Source organism: Schistocerca gregaria, chromosome 2 (assembly GCF_023897955.1).
Source record: "Schistocerca gregaria isolate iqSchGreg1 chromosome 2, iqSchGreg1.2, whole genome shotgun sequence".
Taxonomy (NCBI): Eukaryota; Metazoa; Arthropoda; class Insecta; order Orthoptera; family Acrididae; genus Schistocerca; species Schistocerca gregaria.
Genome location: NC_064921.1, coordinates 621,565,391 through 621,592,852, shown reverse-complemented (window position 1 = coordinate 621,592,852; position 27,462 = coordinate 621,565,391). Strand labels below are relative to the sequence as shown.

General features: G+C 38.0%; 1 protein-coding gene across 4 annotated transcripts in view; it reads left to right on the top strand.

Moving 5' to 3' along the window:
• The window catches only part of LOC126334613 (uncharacterized), a 209,442-nt gene extending 185,560 nt beyond the window's left edge, over nucleotides 1–23,882 (top strand). For all 4 annotated transcript variants that reach the window (XM_049997020.1, XM_049997021.1, XM_049997018.1 and 1 more), the window contains exons 9-10: nucleotides 9,239–9,360; nucleotides 20,976–23,882. In XM_049997020.1, coding sequence (XP_049852977.1) covers nucleotides 9,239–9,360; nucleotides 20,976–21,146 — 293 coding nt within the window. In that variant the 3' untranslated portion in view covers nucleotides 21,147–23,882. The remainder of the gene's footprint in view (nucleotides 1–9,238; nucleotides 9,361–20,975) is intronic.
• Nucleotides 23,883–27,462: the final 3,580 nt, after the last annotated feature.

Below are 27,462 nucleotides of genomic sequence, written 5' to 3'. Positions count from 1 at the left end.
AGTACTGTCAGCAAATTTGGTGAACTTACACATTTTGTATGACAAGGCTATGCCATGTGTATATGAGAAAGGACAGTATTGGTTTTTGGCGAAAACCAACATTGTGGGGTCTTGCCCACTCATTGCTAATAGGGTGCCCATGGGTTGCAGCATTCTCAGAATGCTGTACAACAATTCAAACAAATGACATTAGTAGTTTTATTTCTATAAAGCAATTGACAATACTTAACTTTGGAGATTTGCAAGTAGTAGTCGCAAATGAGGTGCGACTGGCAATATAATTTAGAGTCCTTGATATGTGAAATGTCCAGGCAAGTTGACACATGTCACTGATAACTAAGACCTGCAAGTCAATGCTGATCTGAGAGGCCAAGGCTAACGGGAGTGGCATTTATATTCCCTTCTTCCAAGTGTCACCCTTGGTGCGGCACGGTCCAATTCTGCACATCATTGGCCATTGTTTCCTCACCGCCCTCTCTGCTCTTGCATTTTGCATCTTCTTCATACTGGCCCTTGTGGTTATGCCAGAACAAACATCTTTCACATATTGAAACTGCCAGAAAAAAATCCTTAGGCACATATGTGCTGCACGTTGAAGGAAACTATATCACCTACTAATTAAAAATTCTTACCAGTAGCATCTATATGTATACCTACATCTATACTCAGCAAGCCACTGTGAGGTGCCTAACAAAGGGTATATCCCATTCTACCTGTTACTAGGGTTTTTTCTTGTTCAATTCATAAATAGAGTGAGAGAAGAATGATTGTTTGAATGCCTCTGTGTGTGCAGTAATTATTCTAATCTTATCCACATGATCGCCATGTGAGTGGCACATAGGTTGTTGTAGTATATCTCTAGAGCAACCGTTAAAAGCTGATTCTTGAAACTTTGTTAACAGACTTTCTCGAGATAATTTACATGTATCTTCAAGAGTTTGGTATCTTCTGTATCTCTGTGACACTCTCCCGTGGATTAAACAAACCTGTGATCATACATGCTGTCCTTCTACGTATATGTTCAATATCCCCTGTTAGTTCCATGGGGTAAGGGTCCCACACACTTGAACAATATTGTAAACTTGGTCGCACAAGTGATTTGTAAGTTATCTCCTTTATAGACTGCTTGCACTTACCCAATATTCTCCTAATAAACTGAAGTCTACCACCTGCTTCACCCATGACTGATCCTATGTGATAATGCCATTTAATATCCCTGCAAAATATTGCACCCAGGTACTTGTATGAGTTGGCCAATATCAACAGTGACTCATTGATATTGTAGTCATAGAATACTAAATTTTTTCATTTTGTGAAGTGTGTAGTTTTACATTTCTGAACATTTAAAGCAATCTGCCAATCTTTGCACAGATTTGAAATCTGACTGAATATTTATGCAGCGTCTTTCAGACAGTACTTCATTATAGACAGTTAAACTGTCTTCAAAAATTGTGATTTCACTATTAATATTTCTGCATGGTCATTAGTATACATATGAATACAAAGGGTCCCAACACACATTGCTGGGGCACATCTGAAATAACTTCAACTTCTGATGACTCTCCATCCAAGATAACATGCTGTGTCCTCATTAACAAAAAGTCCTCAATCCAGTCACAAATTTCACTTGATACCTCAAAAGATTATACCTTTGACTGTAAGCATAAAAGCTTGCAAGGTGGGTTTCACATGATTGATGTTTTTGGAATCCATGGTGGTTGGCACTGAAGAGGTCAATATGTTTGAGCTCCAAATATGTACTAAGATTCTGTAACAAATCAATGTCAACAATACTGGATGGTAGTTTTTTGGATTGTTTCTACTGCCCTTCTTGTAGAGGTGTGTGACATGTGATTTTTTCTAAGAACTGGGCACAATTTTTTGTTTGAGGGATCTATGATAGTTAGAAGAGGGGCTTTCAGCCACAAATTGAGTTTAGAATCTAACAGTGCTCCACCATGTCCAGAAGCATTGTTAAATTGTAATGATTTCAGCTGTTTCTCAACACTGCTTACACTAATTTCTATTTCACTCATCTTTTCAGTGGTACGAGGATTAAATTGGGGCGGTTCTCATGGGTTTTCCTTTGTAAACGTACATTTGAAAATGGAGTTAAGGATTTCGGATTTTGCCTTGCTACCCTCCATCTCAGTTTCCCTCATTCACTAGGGACAGGACACTAAGTTTGGTACCACCAACAGCCTTTACATACAACTACAATTTATTTGGGTTCTGTGAAAGAACATTTGTCCAAATTCTGCTATGGTAGACATTGAAGGCATCATGCATTACTCTCTTGACAGCCAAACTCATTTCATTCATCATCTCTCTATCTATAGTCCTACGCTTTTGTTTGTACTTATTATGCAGCAATCTCTGTTCCTTTAGAAGTTTCTTTACAGTGACTGTGTAGCATGGAGGTTCCTTCCCATTATGAACTGTTCTACTTGGTACATATCTACCCAGTGCTTGGCTGACTCTTTTTTTAAACTTGAGCTATAGTTCCTCTACATACTACCTGCTCTGTGCTGAATGTTTCAAGTTCTCATTGAGATGTGATACTAGTGATTTTTTATCCAGTTTACTGAACATGTGTATCTTTCTGCTTGTCCTTTGTACTTTGGCAATCATTGTTGCCACAACTGCATCTTGGCCACTGATACCAGTTTCAATGTGAACATCGTCAAAGAGATCAGGTCTATATGCTGGCATTAGATCCAACATATTTTCATCATGAGTGGGGTTTCTAACTACATGTTTTCAGTGAAGGCATTTAGCAAAGTTTCATAGGATGTCTTATTATGCACTAACAAAACTGTAATTTTCCCAACTAATTGTTAGATGGTTAGTCTCCATCAGTGATTACAAAATGACTGGTGAACTTACATATAAGTGAACTGAGGTTTTCTCTAATGTTTTCAGTTACATCAGAAATTGAGTCTGGCGAGTGTAGAAGGATCCAGTTATCATTTTATCCCCACTCCTGACGTCTGAGTCTTGTCCAAACAGTCTGACATGCAGCTGCAATTTCTGTCTCAGTGGACTGGAATTTCTTGCCTGCTGTGATAAATAACATCACCTTTCAATGTATACCTAAAATTTCCCCAGAAATCTCACTGCTATCAATTTCTGTTTTGAACCAGCAACTTTATGCATCATGAAATAGTCATGTTTGTTTACAGCAAATCTGAATTATTTAAGAACTGCTTGAACTATTTGCATAACAAACAAATGAAGATAATTTTATGCTCTCCACTCATTCTTTAAAATTAAATGTGCAAACCATTCAATGTATGGGGATGAAAATCCACATCAAATAGCAAGAACAAAACATTCCAAACATGAAGCCAGATCTTTTGCATGCAGGAGAGAGAAGGAACTGATAAATGATAAACTTGACAAAATTAAGTTTTTCGTTAGTCTTTATTGGTTGAAAATAAGTATTTTACATTATTATTGAGATGTTGTTGCCCCTCATTAGGTGTGGTTCCATAACAGTGAAGCTATGTTTTAGATTTAATGTGTTTTCTGTACCCTAATAATATGGATAGTAAATATACATTGTGAAATGAATAAATCACAATTTAAAAAAAATACAATCTGTAGAGTAATGATATGAAATTTCCTGAACAGCTATCATCTTATCTCAAATTACATGCTATATTCTGGAATGCTTGTACTTTAGGATGCATTTGTCCATATATAATTTCATATTCTAGTATTGAGTGAAAGTAAGAATTATATGGTAGAAGTGAAGCAAAGTTACTGGCTGATTTGATGAGGCCCCTTAGAATAGAACTTGCAGCTGACAGCTTACAAGAGACGTAGTTTACATGTGTATTCTACTCAAAATTTTCTCTTAGCTACGGTATACACTTAACTTTTTATAGTGCTTGCATTTGATAGCTCTTCCTTGTTTTATATAACTTTTGTGATGAGAGGCAGAAATTGACACAATTTCTTTATACATATATGACAATATTGTTCTTATTGAACAGTTCACTTACTGGAGGCATAGGTGGTCTTATTTTTATGTTATTCATTCATTTTATTTATGTTAAGTACACAACAGTGTGATAATTAGTGACAACATTATATTATGTAATCAGTAAATAGTGTAGTATGCTTGGAAGTTAATTCTGCATTAACATCATCAGTCTATAATAAAAACAATGTGGGACTTAAGGGAAGTTCGACAAACTTTCTAAAATGCATTTTGTAAGTCTATTTGTTTTAAGTTGATTTCTGTCTAATACTGAATTCAAATTCCTGAATATGCCCAGTACCTACCTGATTTATAAAAATGTTCTCCATTGTTCAGAAACAACTTTAGATCAGTTTAGTCTAGTGGCTGACATATAAGTCAAAGCTCCTGAATTATGGGAGTTTTGACCCATGGTAAAGGGGATTTGACCTAGAGATGCCAAAATGTGAAAATAAGCTATGTACACATGAACAAAATAGCAATTACTGGAATACAGTGTATTAATCATGAAAAGCAAAATAATTTAGCGTTAAATGTACATATGCATGATGCTAATGAACATCCAGTGCCAAAAATGTGACAAAAACAATTATTTTAGAGACAAGATGTGATTGCTTGGTTTCAACTGGTTTAGATAATTTTCAAAGAAGTTGTAAAATACTACAGGGTCATTCCACTGTTAAGGGTCTGACATTTTGTCACATTTTTCACACATAAAGTTATATTTATTTGTACTTCAGGTGTCAGAGTAAGGCTAACTTTAATTTAGTGAATGGAATAGCATGTTATTAAGTGCCTGTAAAAATTTTAGCTCTTAATTTTACACTCAACCTGCTAAAAAAATTGTGAAGAAGTGTTGCAGGTGTGACAGAACTTTATCCTTCATTTGCACATAGCCGTGTTCTTTAGTTATTTCGACTTCTACTTTTGAATCAGAATGGTGGATAATTTTTTACACAATGAAGAAAGGAGTAATAAAATGCAAGATATGATAACTTATTCCCAGACACTTCCAAAAGACAACTTATTTTTTTCCTTCATGTTGCGGGTGTGACATATAGATACATCAATATACTACTGAAAAACAAACTGTCCCCTGTTATCAACAGCTTGGATGGATTTACTTTCTATGAGATTACTGAAATATTTTCCTAAGATATGTCTTCTTCTGTGGGCCAAATCCAGCATTTCCCATTGGGCTGCATATACTTCAGCAAGACCTGCTCAGCTTGTTCATCAACTTGAACTTCTGCAAAGTATTTCTTCTTCAAACAGGACTTTCCAGTGACAGTCAATTCTGACTGTACAAAGTCTCCTATAGTAAGTTTCAAGGATTCTTCACTATCAGCACTACAAATCGAATTGTGTGAATTTTCATGGTTATGAAGTGATATCACTGTTGTAATCTCTTGGGCAGATGTAGCAGAAACCCTTATAACTCCCTCTTTAACTGCTATAATGCAATGGAGTTTGTGCAATCCTGGAATAGGCTGTAAGTCTTTCCAACGATTATCCAACATAGCCATTGCTGAATTAATTTCTTCAGATGATAAGTAGAGGGTTGTAATCCCTTTCAGTTTCTCCTTGAAGCACTTTAAAAATCATAAGGAGTGTTAATAGTAACCCTCCATGATTTTACAGTTCTCCACACTGTTCTTTTCACGGTACCACCAATGCCATCAACTGCACCTTTACCGTGAGAACTGGCAAAAAAAATCCAGTCACCAGTAATGCTTAAGTCAGCTTGTAAATATGTAACATTTATTAAAGAGAAGTGATTCTTGAATTGTGCTGTGCAACCATCGGAAAAAGCCTTGACCTTTTGAAGATAAGGAAATTCTCTCTTTAGGTCCTGAAAAAGCAGCTTAAGCATTGTCCAAACTGAATATTTATTGTGGGACAAGTCATAGCTAACAATGACATAGTTGAGTATGGTGCCATCTTTAATCCAGGCCACAGCTGTTGGTGTCAGTGAGCACTCTGGATCCCACCCTGACAAACAGAAGTATAATTTTTAGCATAGTCAACCTGCAAAAGCAAATCTTGATTACTGAAATTTACTTTTTGCTTCCTCAAAGTACTTTGACTGTTTCTTTTTAACATAACAGTGCAGTCTGAATCCCAGAAGCTGTTTTTCTATTTCTTTAAGGGCATTCAAAACTGTCCTAACTGTTTTTATACACTGAGGGCGACCTTCAACATCTTTCCTTGAGTCCATTCAAGCTCATTGTTCAGTACTTCTTCATCAACAAGGCTCTTAGCATTTTAAGTGTTACACTTTTCGCAGGCACTGGACATACACTTATAATTTTCTGTGTTACGAACAAGAATGCTAACTAAATCTTGTGCTCTACTTGGAAATGCATTGGTTTCTCTTGCAATGCTTTCAACCAAATACTGTATGTTTGCATGGTATTGACAAATACACACATTATGTGGCATAAATGACACAGGGTATACAAAAGGTGGACGAAGAGAGAAGAATTTTGATTTTTTTATCTGACACTCTGGATATTCAAGAATAAATTGTTCATATGCTTCAGATATTGTCATCATTTTCTGTTCTCGGTCTCCAGTTTCAGGGTTCTTGACACAAACCACATCTTCTCTTGCTGGTTCTTTACAGCTTATGTCATCATGAAGGTAGAAGTTCTTAATTTTATTGTCTGTACCTGCACTCAGAAACTTACTCCCTCTCTTGTACATATCTTTTTTACGTTTATTTGCAACTTCAGGCAGCTTTGTCACTACATCCTTTTGTTAACTTGGGCTGCATGGTAAGCTTTTCTTCATCTTGTTTAATGCCTTCCCAAGTGGTCTTTTGGAAATGTATGATTTAGAGGGTGACAAAATGCAAGGCGAAATGGGAGTTTGAGCAGAAATTTTATTCTTTTCTCGATGCCTGCTTTGTCTTTCCCTATCTTGTGTACATTTAAGTGTAAGTTTCTTTTGATCATCCTGCAAGGCAGTTTTATTGTTTTCTCTATGTAACTTATCTCTTTTGCAATCCTTTTCTAACATTGCCTGATACTAAATTGGAGATTGCTCCAGTTTTTCCCTAAACCTGCGGCACCTTTCAGTGGATGATATGCTTGTCCTATAATAAATTACAAGAATAATATTTTCAGCTGGTTGATAATGATAACAATCACAACAATAATATCAACAATAACAATAACTGTGTCTGTTGTTACAGTAAAATTTACTTGTTACAAAGTTCTGGTATCACGGTAACAGCTCTAACACTTTGACATGTCACACCCGAAATGCATTTCTTGACATGATAGTGTGTTCCTACAAAAAAAATGATTCAAATGGCTCTGAGCACTAAAAAAAAGGCCCATGTAACTAACCTCACTTTTACATACTTTCAACTTTACATAACATGAAACTAAACTGATAAACAAATAAATGTCTATTTCTGTGTAGCAGGTGTGATAGAAATTCCATATTTTCTTTTTTTTTAAGATTCAGAGCTTATTTACCTGTATTATAAATGTAAAACCATAGTTACAGCTTCACAATTATCCAGAGAGAATATGCACAACACATGCACATTCAACTTCAAAGACACTAGTCTGTAGGGCTGCCAACATTTCACATTAAATTTTACAATTTTTTTCCCTGACATTAATAGTAAGTTTGTAACTGTTTTACACCTTTCAAGCCAGGATATAATGAAAGCTGACATTAATTTCTGCTTCCATGACCTTTTGGCTACAGAAAAATATGCCACATTTTAAGATCTTTTAAACTTTATATTTTCTTATGAAGGGTGCTTTGACATGAAATGACCTTACAGTAGTGTCATTAATGTTAGGGAAATGAAAATAATTTGACTTGTGTGTTACTCTTCTCAAAAACTGGACTTTGATTTTATCATTGTTAATAAATTTTAGTATGAAGGCTTTATTTCAATAGTGGTACACCTCAAATTTTGGTGTTTTGTGATTCTGAGGCTTAAACATAACTTAGTGCTGACAATTCTCTGACTGAGATACCTGAAATACTGCAGTCCATCACAAGTTGCAAAGGATTCTGACCCCCCCCCCCCCCCATCCACTCCCCCACCCCCTTGGAACAATGAGGAAGTCTTCCAAAGCATTTGTATATTTACACCTGAAACTGACGTAAGAGTCACAAATGCTGATGATATTGTTGTGCGATGTGAAAGCACTGTTTGGAAAAAGGGGACAATATAGCTTACCAGAACTTTTGGGAAAGTGTGAACTTCCTAACATTTAGTTTTCATGTTTATAATAAATATGCAGTGACAATGTATGATTTCATTGTACTGTACCTGTGTAACCCCCACTTTTTCATTTTTTTCTGTTCTTTCAGTTAATTTTCATGTATCTACATAACAGAACTAATTTATTTTGTAGCATTTTTGTAATTTATTGCTTTAGGAATACCTCATATGTATTACCTCTGTCATTTGAAATAAATTTGTTGTAAAAACAGCATGTAATGCAATAATGTCATTTTGTTTTAATTTACATCCAAATATTGGTTTTATTAATTATTATTTGAGACCAAAAGCTATTACAATCTTTCTCTCACATCATTTTAGAAACAAACATTGTGTTTCATTTATCCCAGAATACTTTTAACGTGAAATTTATTTAAAATATAACCTTTGTTTCAAGTAACATCCTACTATCATGGAGAAACTTGAAACCGGCTCAAAAATGATTTTCCCTTCCACAGTTCTTTTGCTGAATGTCAATTTTATAAGCTAAATGCACCCAATAGTTAGACATAATATGCTTCATCTAATGAAAATATTATGAAAGTGATTGTTGCTACTCATCATATAGCAGAGATACTGAGTCACAGACAGCCAGTTTGGCTTCAGCAGCTAGAGACTGTGGTCATGTGTGTGTGAGAGTTGTGTTTGCATGAATGTGTGAGTGTATGTTGTATGTTTTTGAGAAAAGCTTTGTTGACCAAAAGCTCACTTTGTGTCAGTCTTTTTGTTGAGCCGATGCACGACTTGGTGTCTCTGTTATATGGTGAGTAGCAACTATCCCTTGCATAACGTTGTTACATTCCATCCTGGATTTTGCATATAATAACAAAATATAGGAACTAGAGAAATTGAAAGTAAAAAATTGATACTCCATTTCACAATAGCATTTATGGCACTCATCTGCCTTAAGTGGTTGTTGTTTATTGAATCACATTAGAGTATCCTAAGGATTGAGCTGTAATATCATTTTAAATCACTTTGTTTCTGATCCTGTTTTACAGGTGTATCAGAGTTTGGAAGCAAATATATCCATATTGACCCAGCAAGTGTCCACACAAATATTATTATGGTCAATGTTGAAAGAAAAATTAAAGCACCAGAACTATGCAGTCGATTAGAGCAGGTAAATATAGCATCACCCATGTAGCCTATAATTTAATATAAAATACAAATACTTATTATTGTATGCATTGCTACTACTGATGTCCTGTGTGCAAAATTTTGCATTAGTTACCTATATAGGTCTATAATCTACCCCTCCCTCACATCATTTGTTGATTGTCACTGTCTTTATGGTTAACTCTTTTAATAAGCTTTTTCTTGAAGCTGAAATTTTTGACATTATAGGTTCTCATGGTTCCAATTGAAGTAATAACTTCAAAGTAATCCTCTGCTATATTTTTTGTTTTACTTGAAAATTTTTAGTGTCTCACATTTTTCTGTATCGCACTGTCTTTACAATTTTCCACTTCAACAAAATGGAAAATTACATTGATATTTCCAAAACCAAAAACACCTCCGATGACATCAGAGGCATACCCGCTGTTACTCTGTGGTACTAACAATATTCCAAAGGGTTTACAAAGTTTCTTGACAAATGACCTTCTATTAAATTACAAATGAATTCAGAAATAAATTTAATAACTTGCACTAAATTTTGTAATTAATAATAGAAATTTTAAATGTGACAAATATTCCATAATTTCACATGTTTCTAATAGAAAATAATTTCAACTCTACATTAGGAGCTAGTACATATTGATTGTAACAAAAAGAAAATGAAGTAAGTTCTTTTTAGGTATTGTAGCTTGCATTACAACACAGTGTGCAGAAAATCATGAGATTTTTTTTAGGACCTATTCAAAACTCAAAAAAATATTTTTAGTATCGATTACTTCTGTTGAGGAAAGGTAATGCTAGAGGAAGGTGTCCCTTTACAAAATCCCCCTCACAAAATATTGAAACAATATGTTTGCAATATTTTGTGACTTACTATCAAGTTTGCCAAATGGTGTACAAAATGATGCCAAAAGATGGAATACAGGTGTATTGAAGTATCTGTTACATAACATATTACAGAAAAATATCTAGTATACAAGTCACAATTTATACATATATCAGGGCATGGCATTCAGATTTTCAGAACTGTGGAACATTCTGTCACAAGACAATTGATACAAAGTCAAAACTACAACATTACAACACTATACTATAATTGCAGTGACAATATAAACCTACTAGAATCACACATTGCAAGTTTACATCCATAAAGGCACAGCTTCAAAATTTTCAAAACAGAAGAGAAAATATTGAGAGTTGAAGTGTACGATGAGTGAGCTGACTTGAAAAATTCACAACAATGTTCACAGACCAGAAGAATATACGCAGATGTGAGTGGGAATATAAATTCATATTCTTGAGGAAAACACCTTGTTTCACAAAGCGACTGGCATCCAGCCAACGTTAGAGAATCGATTATTCATATGACTTCGAAACGCCTCCCTGTCAGTTTTTGAACACATTCTAAGTTGATTTCTGAATGAATCGTAAATTGATTTGTGAATGCGTGCATAGTGTACATGTCTCTGTCAGGGGAATCCTCGTCGCATGTAGAAACAAACTTTTCTACAAAGGGGGCTATACAAGCTGAGCATAGTAAGGCCGAATGGATGAATATCAACCGCTGTCTGATTGTGTGGTTGATTGAGTTTGCAAATGATGAGCATTGTTACAATTACTAGCAAAATCCATAGATTCAAACTACAGGAGTGGAAATAAATGAATAACAGGTAAGAAAGATTACATATTACCTTCTCGGTGCATCCAAGAAAATGAAATTTTGACAGAAAATTTTTGGACAGATCGCTATACTAGTAAGGGCCAGTTGTACAGTCCACGGCTAGTAGCCGCTTTAAGTTCTATGCTGGAAGAAGCATGGAAAATGCATTGAACAAACATGTAACAATGCCTAACCGGAGAATTATCGGAGGATAACTAAACCGGTGGTTCTGGCAGAGTTAGCGAAGTTAACCTGTGAATAAGCTTTGACATTGGCAGGAATAGTTACAGAATTAGTGACAACAAGACTGTTAGAATGAGGAAGGAGAAGAAACAGGGACATCACACAAATTATGGAACGATGTGACGATTCCAAGTAGGTATAAAAATTTCGTACTACTAATTTTCAATCTCACGCTTCAGAAACTGGAGCGTATAAATGAAGTGTGAAACTATTTCCTAATGTAAAGCTTTTTGCTTGTAGTAGGCCTAATAGGCATTTGATATTGGTGCTTTGTGAATTATATTCTGTCATTACAAAAAAGACCGTTTGTGCCAAAACAGTGTCGTTTATTTGTGTGTATTACAATTGTTGCAGTATTAGAAAGTCCTATTTTGTTTTATCTAGGAAACAGAGACAAAATAGATGTAATCAGATTGGGAAACCACAGCAGTCTTGGGTCCTATTTGTATTAACAGCTTTTTCAGTATTAGACAACGACATTTCGACTTTTCATGTAGTAAAATGTTTGACGAACTTTGATGAGGTAATAGATTCTTTCACAGAAAGGAAAGAGAGAAAAAATGCTAGGAGCTAAGGATTGAAGAAATGTGTACTTTCTTGCTTGTCTCATGTCTTTATTGTTTTTTTTTGTATCCTGTATTTAATTTTATGTCACACAAAGCAGCAAGTTGTGAGCTGATAGGAAACAAAGGGTGCAGGAGAGGCACCACAGGACACTTTAATTTCCACTGTCCTGAATATGGTTTGATGGCATCCATTACAGAATATTCACGTTTCAATTCCAAATAGTGAAATACAGTGATGTGCAATAGAAGAATCCTGTGTGAGGAGACAAGGCACTGCACTTTGGCACACTTAAGACAAATAACATGTCTTACATTTCCTTGAACGCATATGTTTTATGCATCAGACTCTTCAGAAAGATGTGCGCTACAAGATGAACATATTTTTGAAAATTCAATTTTTTGACGTCCTATCTCAAACGCTCGAGAGAGTGGCGGGGTATTGCCCAGGTTCGGAAATATCATGGATCTGTGCTGATGTGCAGAGCAGTCTGAGTTATAGTGAGGAAGTGGGTAGTCTCCACATGACCCGTGTTTACATTTTGTGATTTTGCTGTTTCCTCTTCGTTTACTGCTCTCACATCAAATGAAAACAAAACAGATTCCTGTGGCTGGGAGCTACCAAGTGAATTACAATACATTCACATAATTACGGAAGGCTAAAATGTGTTATTAGTTACAGATTTTATTTTATTCCCGCTTTTCTGACAGTCAAACATTAATTGCCTTGCAGAACAATGGAGTTATTTTTGTCGGTTTAGCAAAGAAAGTTTCTTCTATTAATCTTTTCCGCTGAGGCAGACAATATATTTGAAACAAATTATTTTTAATTCCACACACTGTTCACTGCATTTCAAGTGTACATTTTCAACTTCTATCACATTTGGCATTATGCCACAATAAAGAACCAAACACGAGATAATACAGTACTGGTACTCCAAGAAAATTTACATCCCAAAAAGCACATTGAAAAGCTTAACATCAGGTCGTGGTCTGCTTCACTGGGAATCTGGACATACAAATGTGCATTTTAAATGTGTACATTTTGATATGGGTCACGAATTTCCTATCCTCTCAGAGTATCCTCTGATGTCTGTTTCTTTTATGACACAATGTAAGATCTTTTAATGTTTTACATTTATGAACATACAGGCTGGCTACGACATCGTAGCTGCGCAAGCACCGCGACGCCTGTCATCATCTGGCACACTCTGGCAAATGCAGAAACAAACCTGTTTCTAACAGGTCGCGGGAAAATATTCCGAATGATGGTTTGAAAACTGTTACCATCAAAGTTGGCCTCCTATTCTGGCAGTTACACTGTAACTATGTGCGATAATGTACAATGAATTTCTTAAATCACAGAGTGTTTGACTCTCATTTAAAAGTCATCTCTTTGATGATGAGCCATTTAGACGAATTTCAAGCCCAGAATATTAGACATTTACATTATTAAAAATTTTACTGGCACCTGTGTGTGATATATCTTAAATTGTAATATGTGCATAAAAGACCGCCATTGTATGTGAAAGCTTAGCTGCTCTTGCATCGTATTAATCTTATAGATCAATATTACATGTGAAAGCTTTGCATTTTGTGTAGCAACACTATGTATATTAATTTAAACCTTAAACTTTTTCTGTTTGTGTGTTCACGCTGCTTAACAGTGATGTTGCTATTCGTTGACAACATGTGTCCCAAGCACTGAATACCTGCTGTGATCGGCTAGCGAGATCACGTGACATGGCCATGACTGGCTTACAAAGGCGCATCACAATCTCAATTTCAATGCTTCGGAAAGTAAGTGCGGTGTTTGGTGGAATTCGAATTTATACTTTCATAATACAAAAATATGCAGCGTAGATGTTGCTGCACATCAAAGATCTTTCCAAAACACGTTTTTTTCTGTGTTTAGTTTTCTAAAGCGCCGCGAAATTCTACGCCCGTGTATAAAACCATAATCATTCAAAGGGCTTATAAGCTATACAGTTCCAAGAGAAAATACACTGTCAGTTAACAAGGAAAAAGTATATTTTCACTCGGGAAAAAGTGTATTTTTAACTGGGAAATCCATTTTTTTTCCCCCTCCCCCTTTTCTGCGTATACACCCTGTTACTGCTTGGATCATTACTCTGCATGATATTAACAAAAAACTGCTTTGACTGGACTGGTATTCCATGACTCACTTATCTGTATTATCAGCATCATTCACAAATAATCCTGAAACTTCATTGTTCTTAAACTCCACAAATACCTGATACTCACCATCATCATATTCTTCCAAAATTACTTCATCAACAACATAAGTCTTATCTCCATCAAAGTCACTTGCCTCACCTACATTCATTTTCAATAAGCTACCAGCCTCAGACTTACCAAACCTCAGTCATTTCACAGCTCTCATTCACATCTACATCAAAAATATCATCAAATTCAGATCCAATACACTCATCACCTGATTTACAAACATTAATAACGCTGTTTTCCAACCAAGAGTAGAAATCATTAGTACATACCACATCAAAATTCTCACTACTCACACATTCTCATTCGTAATTAGTACCTACATCACCATAATAAAACATAGTATGCCTAAACTTTTTGATCAAAACATAAATGAAAAATCTGATATTCCTTCTGATCAACTTCAGATACCTGTGCCATATCATTAACACTGTTATTATTGTCTAATTGCAAGTGCAACTTGGGGTCCTGTGCTTGTTGTGTTTCCTCACCCCAAAACTGTGGACCTCCATTGAGGCAAACTGCGATTTCCCAAGTAGTTACTGCTATAATTGTTTTTCCTATTAAAATGCCCGTGGGTATTTCCATTATTCATGTCTTCAAAATTTTTCTCTCTATTAACATTTCGATCTTGATAGAAGCATCTTGAAAGGAGGATATAAGATGAACATCAACAAAAGCAGAACGAGAATAATGGAATGTAGGCGAATTAACTTGGGTGATGCTGAGAGAATTAGATTAGGAAATCAGACATTTAAAGTAGTAAAGGAGTTTTGCTATTTGGGGAGCAAAATAACTGATGATGGTCGAAGTAGAGAGGATATAAAATGTAGACTGGCAATGGCAAGGAAATCGTTTCTGAAGAAGAGAAATTTGTTAACATCGAGTATAGATTTAAGTGTCAGGAAGTCGTTTCTGAAAGTATTTGTATGGAGTGTAGCCATGTATGGAAGTGAAACATGGATGATAAATATTTTGGACAAGAAGAGAGTAGAAGCTTTCGAAATGTGATGCTACAGAAGAATGCTGAAGATTAGATGAGTAGATCACATAACTAATGAGGAGGTATTGAATAGGATTGGGGAGAAGAGAAGTTTGTGGCACAACTTGACCAGAAGAAGGGATCGGTTGGTAGGACATGTTCTGAGGCATCAAGGGATCACCAATTTAGTATTGGAGGGCAGCGTGGAGGGTAAAAATTGTAGAGATGAATACACTAAGCAGGTTCAGAAGGATGTAGACTGCAGTACGAACTGGGAAATGAAGCAGCTTGCACAGGATAGAGTAGTATGGAGAGTTGCATCAAACAGTCTCTGGACTGAAGACCCCAACAACAACAACAGAAGGTACCATTATCTCTGTTTCTGTAGTTATTCCCATTGTGATTTCTATCATTCTGACTGTTCTGGTACATATTTCTTTCTACTGCCCTATTGAGCCTGTCAACATATGGTAAAAATTGTTGAAGACAATCATCAAGTCCATGTAGTAAATCCCACTGCAACCTTTCTGAAGATCTCCTTTTAAATGCATCAATAAATGTCATTTTGGAATATGGTTTGACAAAGTGTGTTAGTTTTATAAGTTGATTCTTACAAAACTCTTTCAAAGTACTGCCTCTATTTTGTATAATTAGGGCCATTAAAAATTTTACTTTTAATTCTCCTCTGTCCAACTTCAGATAAAAATTTATTTAAAAAACTCTTTTATAAACTTTATATGTTTACCACTGATTTAAATTTAAATTTATCCATGATAGAGCTTTGTCTTCTTGTAACAATCATAGTTGTACTAACCACAATCACACTTTATTATTATATACAAATTAGATTTTCAGCACTAATTAACTTTTAACAAATTTAGTTTTCTGATGGCCACTCATGCCTAAGACAAAACTATCTCTACAGTGGTGCAAAAAATCCACTGGATGTAAATTGTCTGATGGAAAACTTGATTGGAGTGTTGGACCACATAATACCATTCTTTGAATACAGATTTTTGTGAATGCAATTTTCCTGAACTGCTGAAGTTTCTTTGTCTAAAACATTTATATTACTCTGCATATTGTTTTCAACATTTAAAATTTTTTGGTATAAACTGGTGATGTTTTGTTCCATTTTTTCTGCTACGGTCTTCTGTTCAACTCTGACATCATTAACATTCTTTGATCATTTTGCCAATTCACTTACTAGCTCATTTTCGAAAACAATAAATTTATTTTCTAAAACATCAACTCTGAAACTTGATTACCAAGTTGATCCATTTGGTCTTGCACCCTATTCAATTTACTATTGTTATCTGTCTCCATTTCCTCTATCTTTACCAAAACTAACTGCAAAATATCAGTTTTCACTGTTTCTTTGCTGAATACAATTTCACTTGGCTCAAATGTATCCTGACTGGGTCCCACAGCTTCCTCATGTGTTTCCCTATGCTGTCAGAAGCCATGGATATTATATAATATATTTATGTACTTTACTTTATTTCCACATGTTGAGTCAATGCTTGTATAACTGCAATGAGCCCAACAGAACCAAAAACCTTTTCAAAGTCTGTGAAAGCCACACATAGTGGCATTTCATATTTATTGGCTTGACTAATTACTTCACTCTGGTGTGTGTATGGTCAATTGATGTACAACCACTGCAGAATCTAGCTTGCTCTATATGTTGTGCATCTTCTACAACAGCATTGATTTGATTTGTCAAAACTTCATAGATAACAGTGAATACACCAACAGGACAGTTATTGTGAGTGCTCCCTTTTTGTGTAGAGGATTGTTTTTGCTTTATTCCATGAGATGGACACGGTGCCTTTTTGTATAAAAGCAATAAACATTTTAGTCAGAAGTTCTAGTTCATCACCAACAAGCTTACATATTTGAAACATCAAGCCATCATGACCCGCTGCTTTGGCATTCTGCATTTCATTTTTAGCTTTTCTTATTTCTTTTGAGAAGATTTCTGGGACTTCACCATTTTTATTTGTATAAGGTGACAGACAGGTATGAGTAGTAGGGAGACTAATTGCCAGCTTGTACACAATATGCCATGAGCTCACATGATCGATAGTTGTGTGTGCATGAAAAAAAGTACTTAACGATTCTTGTCACCATCTTCATTGGTGTTGGGAAGGACAGTGGTGGTAGCCACAGGCAGCTGTAGAGATGGCAGTGTGTATTTGGCTCTCCTTTCCTTCCAATCCTCTCCCCACTACTGTGTGTGGTCTGGCTTCCCTAGTCCCCCCCCCCCTCTCCTCCCCCCAATATTATGCAGCTTGCATAGCAGCTTCTGCCTGCAAGATAGGCAGCACACCTGCTATTTACAACTTGACTCATTGAAAAGTATGTCACAAAGTATTTTAATTAAAGTGTAACAAACTAAAATTATTCACTGATTATAAGGGTACCTAAATTGAAGGTGATAAAGTTTAATTTCAAAACCTGTAGTTATATTTCTGAAATTGTGCAATGAATGTTGAATGAACCAAAATACCAGCTTTTAATTGTCACATAAGTATAAATATCTCAGATTTAGAGATGATATGTATTTGAGGAGAGATCACTGTTTGCAAAATAGGAGGCATTATGCAGCAGGAAGGCACATGGAAAAATGGAAAATTTCATATCTTCATGCAAAGTCTTTTTTCACGGCTAACATACACACACAGTAACTGTTGTTTCATGATGCTGCTCCCTGGCTGGGCTGAGTAATGATCCTGGCTGGGGTAGATGGTGGGGAAATGAAAGGGTCACAGATAGAGAAGAGAGAACAGTGGAATTGGAGAGAGTCAGGAAAGACCATGTTGGAGTGGAACAAGTAGGTGCATGCATTGGTTAAGTTAGGGGAGCAAAGGAAGGAAAGATTTCAGTGATTGAGCTTGGATGGAGAAGAAGTGTAGCAAAAGGTGTAAGGAGTTCAAATGAGGAAAGATGGTTGAATGGTGTAGGAAGAGATGGATGGATAGGCAGGTGAAGAAAAGAGGCAAGCAGAGATTGACGGCAAGCACATTCTTGGAAAGAAGAATGTGTATCAGGGAAAGTTGCCTCCTATTCAGTTCAGAAAGCAAATGAGAAATATTCTCTACACAGTTCTTCCCCTTATCCAAAGTAGCATTTTCAAGTTAATAACCTTTGCTGTAAGCTTGGCTTTTATAGGTTTCGTTGTTTAAATCTAATTGATAAGCTATGAAACTATAAAAGATAGCATTATTAATTGTAACAATTGAAGTGATGAAAGTAAGCTGAAGCTGATGGTGGTCTGAATAAAGCACTCTCTTGTGTTTGCAGCACAATGGACAGGTTTATCACATGGGAACAAGTCTACACAAGTTTCAAACAACAGTTACTTTAAACCATACAGTTTCTGTTACTGTGATTTGTACAACATATCATAGCTTCTACAATGTAGGGTAGTAAACATGCTGTAGTGAACAAACTTTAATAACATATCCTCCAGTTATTTCTATGTTTTTAAACACTTCCAATCATTTCCAGTCTTTAAACACTTCTCAGTTTTATTGCTTCTGCTGCCATGCAGCTGTCAAAATTGTATGACTGTTGTGTTTTGCAGTGCATCAGATGGCTTGTAAGAAGTCATGCTGTACTATTATGTTGTCACTTCAAATATAATATACTACACACAATGTAGGAAAAGACGGATTGATACTTACCTTAAAGAAGACATGTCAAGTTGCAGACAGGCACAATTTTAAGGCACTATTTCTTACCACAGCCTTCATCAGTAAAAGAGACACACACAAACACAATTCACACAAACCATTCCAGCTCGAGATGCTGGAATTGGCAGTCGTGTGTGTGTGTGTGTGTGTGTGTGTGTGTGTGTGTGTGTGTGTGTGTGTGTGTGTGTGTATTTTGATGAAGGCTGTGGTAAGAATCTTTGTGTAAGTGCTAAGTGCCTTAAAATTGTGCCTGTCTGCAACTTGACATGTCAATTAAGGTAAGTAGCAATTTGTCTTTTCCTACATTGTTGATATTTGTACCTGGAGTTCCCAGTGTTTGGTACTATCCTATGCCCAATGCAAAATTTTCCTCAAGACATGCTTCACTTCCAGAGCTGTTCTGTTGTATGCATGAAACAGTAACAGGTATGCACAGTGTGTCATCCTTTTATACACTCCTGCAAATTGAAATAAGAACACCGTAAATTCATTGTCCCAGGAAGGGGAAACTTTATTGACACATTCCTGGGGTCAGATACATCACATGATCACACTGACTGAACCACAGGCACATAGACACAGGCAACAGAGCATGCACAATGTCAGCACTAGTACAGTGTATATCCACCTTTCGCAGCAATGCAGGCTGCTATTCTCCCATGGAGACGATCGTAGAGATGCTGGATGTAGTCCCGTGAAACAGCTTGCCATGCCATTTCCACCTGGCGCCTCAGTTGGACCAGCGTTCGTGCTGGACGTGCAGACCGCGTGAGACGACGCTTCATCCAGTCCCAAACATGCTCAATGGGGGACAGATCCGGAGATCTTGCTGGCCAGGGTAGTTGACTTACACCTTCTAGAGCACGTTGGGTGGCACGAGATACATGAGGACGTGCATTGTCCTGTTGGAACAGCAAGTTCCCTTGCCGGTCTAGGAATGGTAGAACGATGGGTTCGATGACGGTTTGGATGTACCGTGCACTATTCAGTGTCCCCTCGATGATCACCAGAGGTGTACGGCCAGTGTAGGAGATCGCTCCCCACACCATGATGCCGGGTGTTGGCCCTGTGTGCCTTGGTCATATGCAGTCCTGATTGTGGCGCACACCTGCACGGCGGCAAACACGCATACAACCATCATTGGCACCAAGGCAGAAGTGACTCTCATCGCTGAAGACGACACGTCTCCATTCGTCCCTCCATTCACGCCTATCGCGACACCACTGGAGGCGGGCTGCACGATGTTGGGGTGTGAGCGGAAGACGGCCTAACGGTGTGCGGAACCCTAGCCCAGCTTCATGGAGACGGTTGTGAATGGTTCTCGCCGATACCCCAGGAGCAACAGTGTCCCTAATTTGCTGGGAAGTGGCGGTGTGGTCCCCTACGGCACTGCGTAGGATCCTACGGTCTTGGCGTGCATCTGTGCGTCGCTGCGGTCCGGTCCCAGGTCGACGGGCACATGCACCTTCCACCGACCACTGGCGACAACATCGATGTACTGTGGAGACCTCACGCCCCACGTGTTGAGCAATTCGGCGGTACGTCCACCCAGTCTCCCGCATGCCCACTATCCCCCTCGCTCAAAGTCCGTCAACTGCACATACGGTTCACGTCCACGAAGTCTCGGCATGCTACCAGTGTTAAAGACTGCGATGGAGCTAGGTATGCCACGGCAAACTGGCTGACACTTATGGTGGCGGTGCACAAATGCTGCGCAGCTAGCGCCATTCACCGGCCAACACCGCGGTTCCTGGTGTGTCCGCTGTGCCGTGCGTGTGATCATTGCTTGTACAGCCCTCTCGCAGTGTCCGGAGCAAGTATGGTGGGTCTGACACACCGGTGTCAATGTGTTCTTTTTTGCATTTCCAGGAGTGTAGTTGGTGGCACTTGAAGATCACCCTCCTATTAACATATGATGCTTAGACAGTCATACTAATAGAACAGTTAAAATATTGTCTGATAAAGCTACTCAAAGTATGTAGCAAGTTTTACACTGCCTAGTAGTGGATCTTTTTTCAATGGAAGACCTGATATAGTAGCCAGTTGTGCTTGAAGCTACAAAGAAACTGATTTTTATAAAGGGACATCATTTCTGATGTTGTACTGTCAAAGTGATAGCAATTAAAATACTTTCAGCAACCAATGAGCCACATCATAGTCTCACTTATTTAAGGCTGCAATGATATTTTAGTACACACTTGCTTCTCATTGTAAAACGTTATTTTTCAGGTTACTGATGAAGAGGCAGAGTATTTAGGAAAGGAAGCAGTAATTGTCAAAGCTTTGTCTTTGGACACTGAGCACATACGTCTGGTAACATATAACAGCATAACAGATACTGATGCCAAGATGGTTGTGAAGAAGCTTCAGTTCATCAACCAAGAGCTGCAGAGGAGCTGATTAGTGTTAAAATATGTGGTGAACTCTTCATTATCACAGTTATTCAAGCAGCATGAAAAACAGTGTAATAATTTAATGTGGTAATTAGCACCATTCTTTCTATTGCATATGGTTTAAGCTCAGAAAAAAATGCTAATAAAAAAATAGATCAAATACTATTTGTCCAAAACTAGTAAGATGTCATCACTGATTTGTAGAATAACAGTATTTTTATTGTGTTATTGTAGCTTACCTTTTTTGATATGTCACTCTGTCTCAAGCCTGTTTGATTTCATTTTTTATCACCAGGTTTTCATTGCCCTTTTCCTTAACTTGATAATGTTTTATTGACAAACAATATCTCTCTCTATTTTGTGAGCCACACCCTGCACTGGAAAGAGTATTGAAATCCCAGTGGTTGACTGCCGGAGTACTGGCAGCAAAGGGTCAGAATTTGAACTGTTCCTAAAATGCAGTGAAAGTCACATAACACAAGATACAGAAAGTTGTTTGAAACCTGAAGTTGACAGCAGTGAATTTTGGGGGAAAATTTGTCATACAGGATGTGTCCAAAAAGTAAAGGATCACAATTTTTTGTGATGGAACTATACATTGCTGAGTGCTCTGACCAGTTGGGGAAAGTGAAGGGAACCCTTAGCTTTCCAGCAGTAGGTTGCTCAATTGTCTCCAAACCGTTGGAGGTCTAGGACAGCTTCTTCTGTGAACTTCAACATAGTGGCCACATGAAAATTATGATGGAGAAATCTTTAGAGCAATGCTATGGAGTAAAGTTTTGTTTGAAGCTCAACAAGATGCTGCTGGAAACTTTTGGATTGCTTAAGAAAGTCATTGGTGATGGTTGCATTTGCAGATCACAGTCAAACAGGTGCCACAAGATGTTTAGAGAAGGTCAGGAGGAGATCACTGACAAGGCTCTAGCGAGACACCTGTTAACATTGTGAATTGACAACCATGAAACTCTTGTGTCCCAGTCACTGAATTCAGATCATTGAATGAGTCTTTGCTTGATGTCAGAAACATTGGAATTATTCAAAATGGTTATGTGTGGGATTTTATTGGAAGGGTTGTCCATGCAGAAGATTTGCGCAAAACTGGTGCCCAAACTTTTGACTGGTGTGAAAAAGCAACACCGAGTGGCAGTGTGTGAAGAAATCAAGCAACTCAATGAAGCTGATCCCAATTTGCTGGACAATGTGATCACTGAGAGTGAGCCATGGATCTTATAGTAAATTCAAAGAGGCAGAATGCAAAATGGCACACAGTGTTGTCAGAGGTCCAGAAGAAGGTTCACATGAGCAAATCTTGGATGAGGTCCAGGCCCATTGTTTTTTATTTTATTTTATTTTAAATGCATGGGAGATAGCACCATGAGTTCATACCTCCTGGCAAGACTGTCAGTGCTCTGTTTTGCAAGGCAGTGCTCCAGATACAATCATAGAGACTAGGGACACCCACTTCCAAAAGGAGTCCCGCGCATTGTGGAAACTGCATCGCAACAGCACACTGACTCTGTTGTCATGGCCTACCTGAGCCATACTGGCGTGTCAATAATGCCACAACCAACCTTCAGCCCTGACCTAGGCCTGGTGGACTTTTTATTATTTCCTCAGCTGAAAAGGGGCCTCAAAGGAAAGCATATTGAGGGAATCCCAATTGAAGAGTGCCAGTAAGTTTATGATGCATGGAAACTGCACTGGCAAAAATGTATTGATGCAGAAGGGTCATACTTCAAAGAATTTTAACTAGCTGAACCTATCCAAACAATAAATTTTAAAAAAAGGAAAATGCAGCAAATTACTTTCTAGATAAACCCCTTATATCAAATGGAAAGGCTAACAGGAATCAGAGCTGGTGTATTTGATGCAGTATACAAGAAAAACCTACTGAGACAAAAATTGAAGCTACATGCAAGACTTTTATGGCAAGCCTCAGTATCAGGGTTGGGCATAAAATTGCAATTGTATCATTTTACTGAGTACCAGACTCACTTCGTTAGTGAAAACCTCAATGCTAGTTCCCCAATCATACTGAAAACATCAGAAGAGACTTTAATCATCCAACAATCAAATAGTTAAACTTTTGTTAGTGGTAGCTGTCACAAGACATCCTGTGAACATTACTAAATGCCTTCTCTGCAAACTGCATAGAACAAATGGTTCAGAACCCCACTCAGGATGGAAATATATCAGAGCCAATGACAGCAAACAGACCTGATCTCTTTGAGTATGTACACATCGAATATGGTATCAGTGACCAGACAGCTGTAGCAACAATGATTACCAAAGTACACAGGGCAACTAAAATAAATAGAAAGTTTTATATGTTTGGTAAACTAGATAAAAAAGCAGTTGTGTTATATCTCAATGACAAACTTGAAACTCTTAGCTCAGGGCAGTTTAGCCACTGCATGACTTTCTTATACCATGGTTTTCAAATATATATGTTTATTTTATGAAATAACATTTATAAAGCCATTATTTGAATAACATAGTACTCAAGCAGGAAGAGAAAATAAAGACAGTCTGGTGACTAGCAGTTGCTATTCTAGTTTGTGCAGAATATAAAATGTAATGTTATGTTAGTATTTTATCAATGTGTAACACTGTTCAAACTTGTATTTTGTACGTAGTTGGAATATTTGCAAGTCTGTATAGATTTTTGTGTGGGTGCCCCCTGCTTGGACAGGATAGACATGACAGATTTTTTAAAAATAAAAGTATTTTCTATTTATTGAGACATTTTAGCTAGCTTGAATTCTGGGCAGCTGCCCATGGTCTCACACCTTCAGCATGGAATGCTGATGTGCTACAGTTGTCACAGTGAGGGGTGATGAACAAGAGACACCTTCAGACAATTTTGTTAAACTTCCATGACCAACAGGATGGCATAAGAGCAGTCACTAGGTCGCACTGATGCGGATGTGCAAGGGACTATGCAAAGACACTGCTCTCTCTTGCCCACTACTTCTTGTACTGCTAACATGTTCCTTTTCTGCTCCCCTATGCCATCAGTTAGACTTCTATGAGCTAAACTTTGCGTTCCTATGGTCACCTCTCCCCTCCTCTAAAAACCGTTGTATACCCTCTTTCGGAAATAAACTTCTTCAGAGTTCAGTGTTTCGGCAGTTAACCTTTTGTCATTCATTTTACCACCTTAATCCAGATGCCTACTACCTCACTTCTCATGCCTCCTTTTAAAATTTGGTGTGGTTTGGGTCTCACCATACAATCCAGAATAATGGTCCCTTTCCTTCTGGTTGCCACCAGTATCTCATATGACAGAAATGGGCAAGCACTAGGCACAACATTTGGTATAGCCTATGGCTGTATCTGTCTCAAATTAAGCCAGTGCAAAGTGTATGGACTATGTCTCCACTACACTGCACACTTCCAGCATTGCACAACCAGCACACACACGCACACAGGTAGTGCACCCTCTGTCTTGCTGGGCATGGTTTGTCTGGCTTGCACAGCCTCCACTGCTGTCATTGGCTGCAGTGAAATTGTGACGGACAGCTCACTGGCGCTACCTGGTTGTGGACAACTTGCTGCATCGAAAATCAGCTTGTCATCATTCTGGGAATGTTGCATGATAGTTTCTTCATCTGAAGAAAAAAGTAATCCCTGGGTGCTGTGAAGGAAGGAGGGCGGGGGGGGGGGGGGGGGGGGGGGCAAACTTTTATATCCCAAAGAAGCAACATGTCTGACTGTGACCTGTGTGAAATGCAATTAGGGTTTATCATGGATCAAAAACAGCCTCTTGGACAGTTTCCTATGATGCTTCATATTGACATCCTATTATAATCTTGTCAGGACATTCAGGTTTATGCTAATGTGAGAGTTTTCCCTCATGAGTGTAATCTATTAGCATCACACAATCACTGTCTGGGAGGAAGGGGGGGGGGGGGGGGGGGGGACGACGACAACACTCAGCATCCCCCGATCTTTTGGTGGTTGGTTCTTTGCCTTCTTTGGCACCAATCAATCTGCATTTTTCCACTGCTTGCTTTGCTCCTTTGCCTTGGGGTCATGGTAATACACCCAGCACTCATGTTTGTATAGATGGGAGAGACCTGAGACACTGGAATGTTTGAAAGAGATTATTTAATTAGGGGACCAAGATTTTGGAAGTAGATTTTTCACCTGAAAATATTTCCAGAGGCAGATGTGGACTCTGAGCATAAATTATCACCATAAATTAAAAATTAAAGGCCTCCAGTATGTATGAGAAGACTAATCACAGGGGCTGCTGTAGGGGTTTGATTCAGTTTTCAAGAGTAAATAGCCTGATTTGAGAGGAAGATTTGTGTATAATATTTTTAAATGTTTTGTGCAAGTTGGTTAAACTGTGATGATGTTTGTTGATTATTTCCTGAGAACGTTCCTGGCCTGCATTGCTTTAGTCATTTAAGTTGTATGAAAATTATAATATTAAGTTTCCTAAAGTTATTCTCTGAATTTTAATCATAACTCTCTGCAGTGGGCCATAAAACTATACCAGACAAATAATTAAGTCATAGATACTTAGTGCTACCTGTGCAAAGCCTCAGTAGGTTGCTAGTTGGTTATAAACTATGGATTAAAAGTTGTAGAAATACCGAAAACTAGCTGGTGTACCCAGCTTCAGTCAGGGAATTGATATGAGATTGTGTGGTAGTTCTCAAGGTGCTCATTCTCGCTCTGCGTCTCTTTCATTTTTTCACTGTTATTTTTATTATCGCCATTTTGCTTCAGAACTGGCAAGGTCTCCTCTGCATTTATGTTTTGGATTGTCTAAAATATAAATCAAATTAATTTTTTTCTAACAAATACACTAAGTACACTTTACAAACTTTTCACACTTTATTTTTGATTCATATGCAGTCAATGTGTCACATTGACTATTCACACTTGACTGTTTGCTTTTATCCACTCACTGCACAAGTTCTTTACAATTCTTAATTCTTCAATACATTCATTTTGTTGTTTTTCAGTTCATCTGCTTCTCAGGATGCTCATTCTCGTTTGTTGGAAACTTGAACATGCTTTGCACTGTCTGCCTGGTTCATTTTTTCACTGTTCTTTTTGTTTTTGCCATTTTGCGTCAGAACTGGCAAGATCTCCTCCTCTTTTATGTTTGGATATCATCTATAATATAAATCAAATCAACTTTTTATTAACAAATGCACTAAGTACACTTTACAGTACTATGAAAAGGAAAGTTGCTACTCCCCCATGTAGCGGAGATGCTGAATTGCCAGATAGGACCAAATTCTCTCTCTCTCTCTCTCTCTCTCTATCTCTATCTATCTCTCCACACACACACACACCACACACACACACACACACACACACACACACACACACAACTCACACACACTACCACAGTCTCAGGCAACTGAAACCACACTGCGAGCAGCAGCACTAGTGCATAATGGAAGTGGTGATTGGGTGGGTGTAAGAAGGGGGCTGGGACAGGAAGGGAGAGGGTTAGTATGGTGGGGATGGCAGACAGTGAAGTGCTGCATGTTAGATGGAAGGCAGGGGAGAGGTTTTGGGGGTGCGGTAGTAGCAGAAAAGTAGAGAAGTTAAGAGAATGAGTGGACGCGCTGCAAACATGAGATCCTTAATTTCAATGACTGTTTCACAGCCTGTGCCATATGGAGCCTTCCCACCAACACCAGCTTTTCTGAATTGCACAGGTGGGAACTCTCCCTGCAATACATTTTACATTACCGTAACCCTCCTGGCCTCAACCTTCGTTAGTCACTGTCCTCACCTATCCAGCCCCTTCCCTGTTCCCATTCGAGCACTACACAGGCGTCCCCTCGTAACTCAGTATCACCCAGGACTGGAACAATTGAATTCCATTCTCCTCCTGGGTTTCTACTATCTTTCATCTTGCCCTGAAATGAGAAATGTCGTGCCCACTATCCTTCACACCCCTCCCACAGTGGTATTCCACCATACACTGAACCTAAGCAATATACTCATCCATCCTTACACAAACCCTGCTCCCAACCCCTTACCTGACGGCTCATGCCACTGTAATAAACCTAGATGCGAGACCTGTCCCTTACATCCTCCCATCACCACCTACTCCAATCTGGTCACCAACATCACCTGTTTCATCAAAGGCAGGGCTATATGTGAAACCAGTAATTTACAAGCTAAGCTGCAAACACTGTGCTGCATTCTATATGGGCATGACAACCAACAAGCTGTGACTCTTCAAGCTTGCTCGACGGATATGTTGTAAATAGTCTTTACGGGTTTGCTGCCGGATCACGTTGTGCAAATTCCTCAACATTTCCACAGAGCAACTGTCCGACATCTTC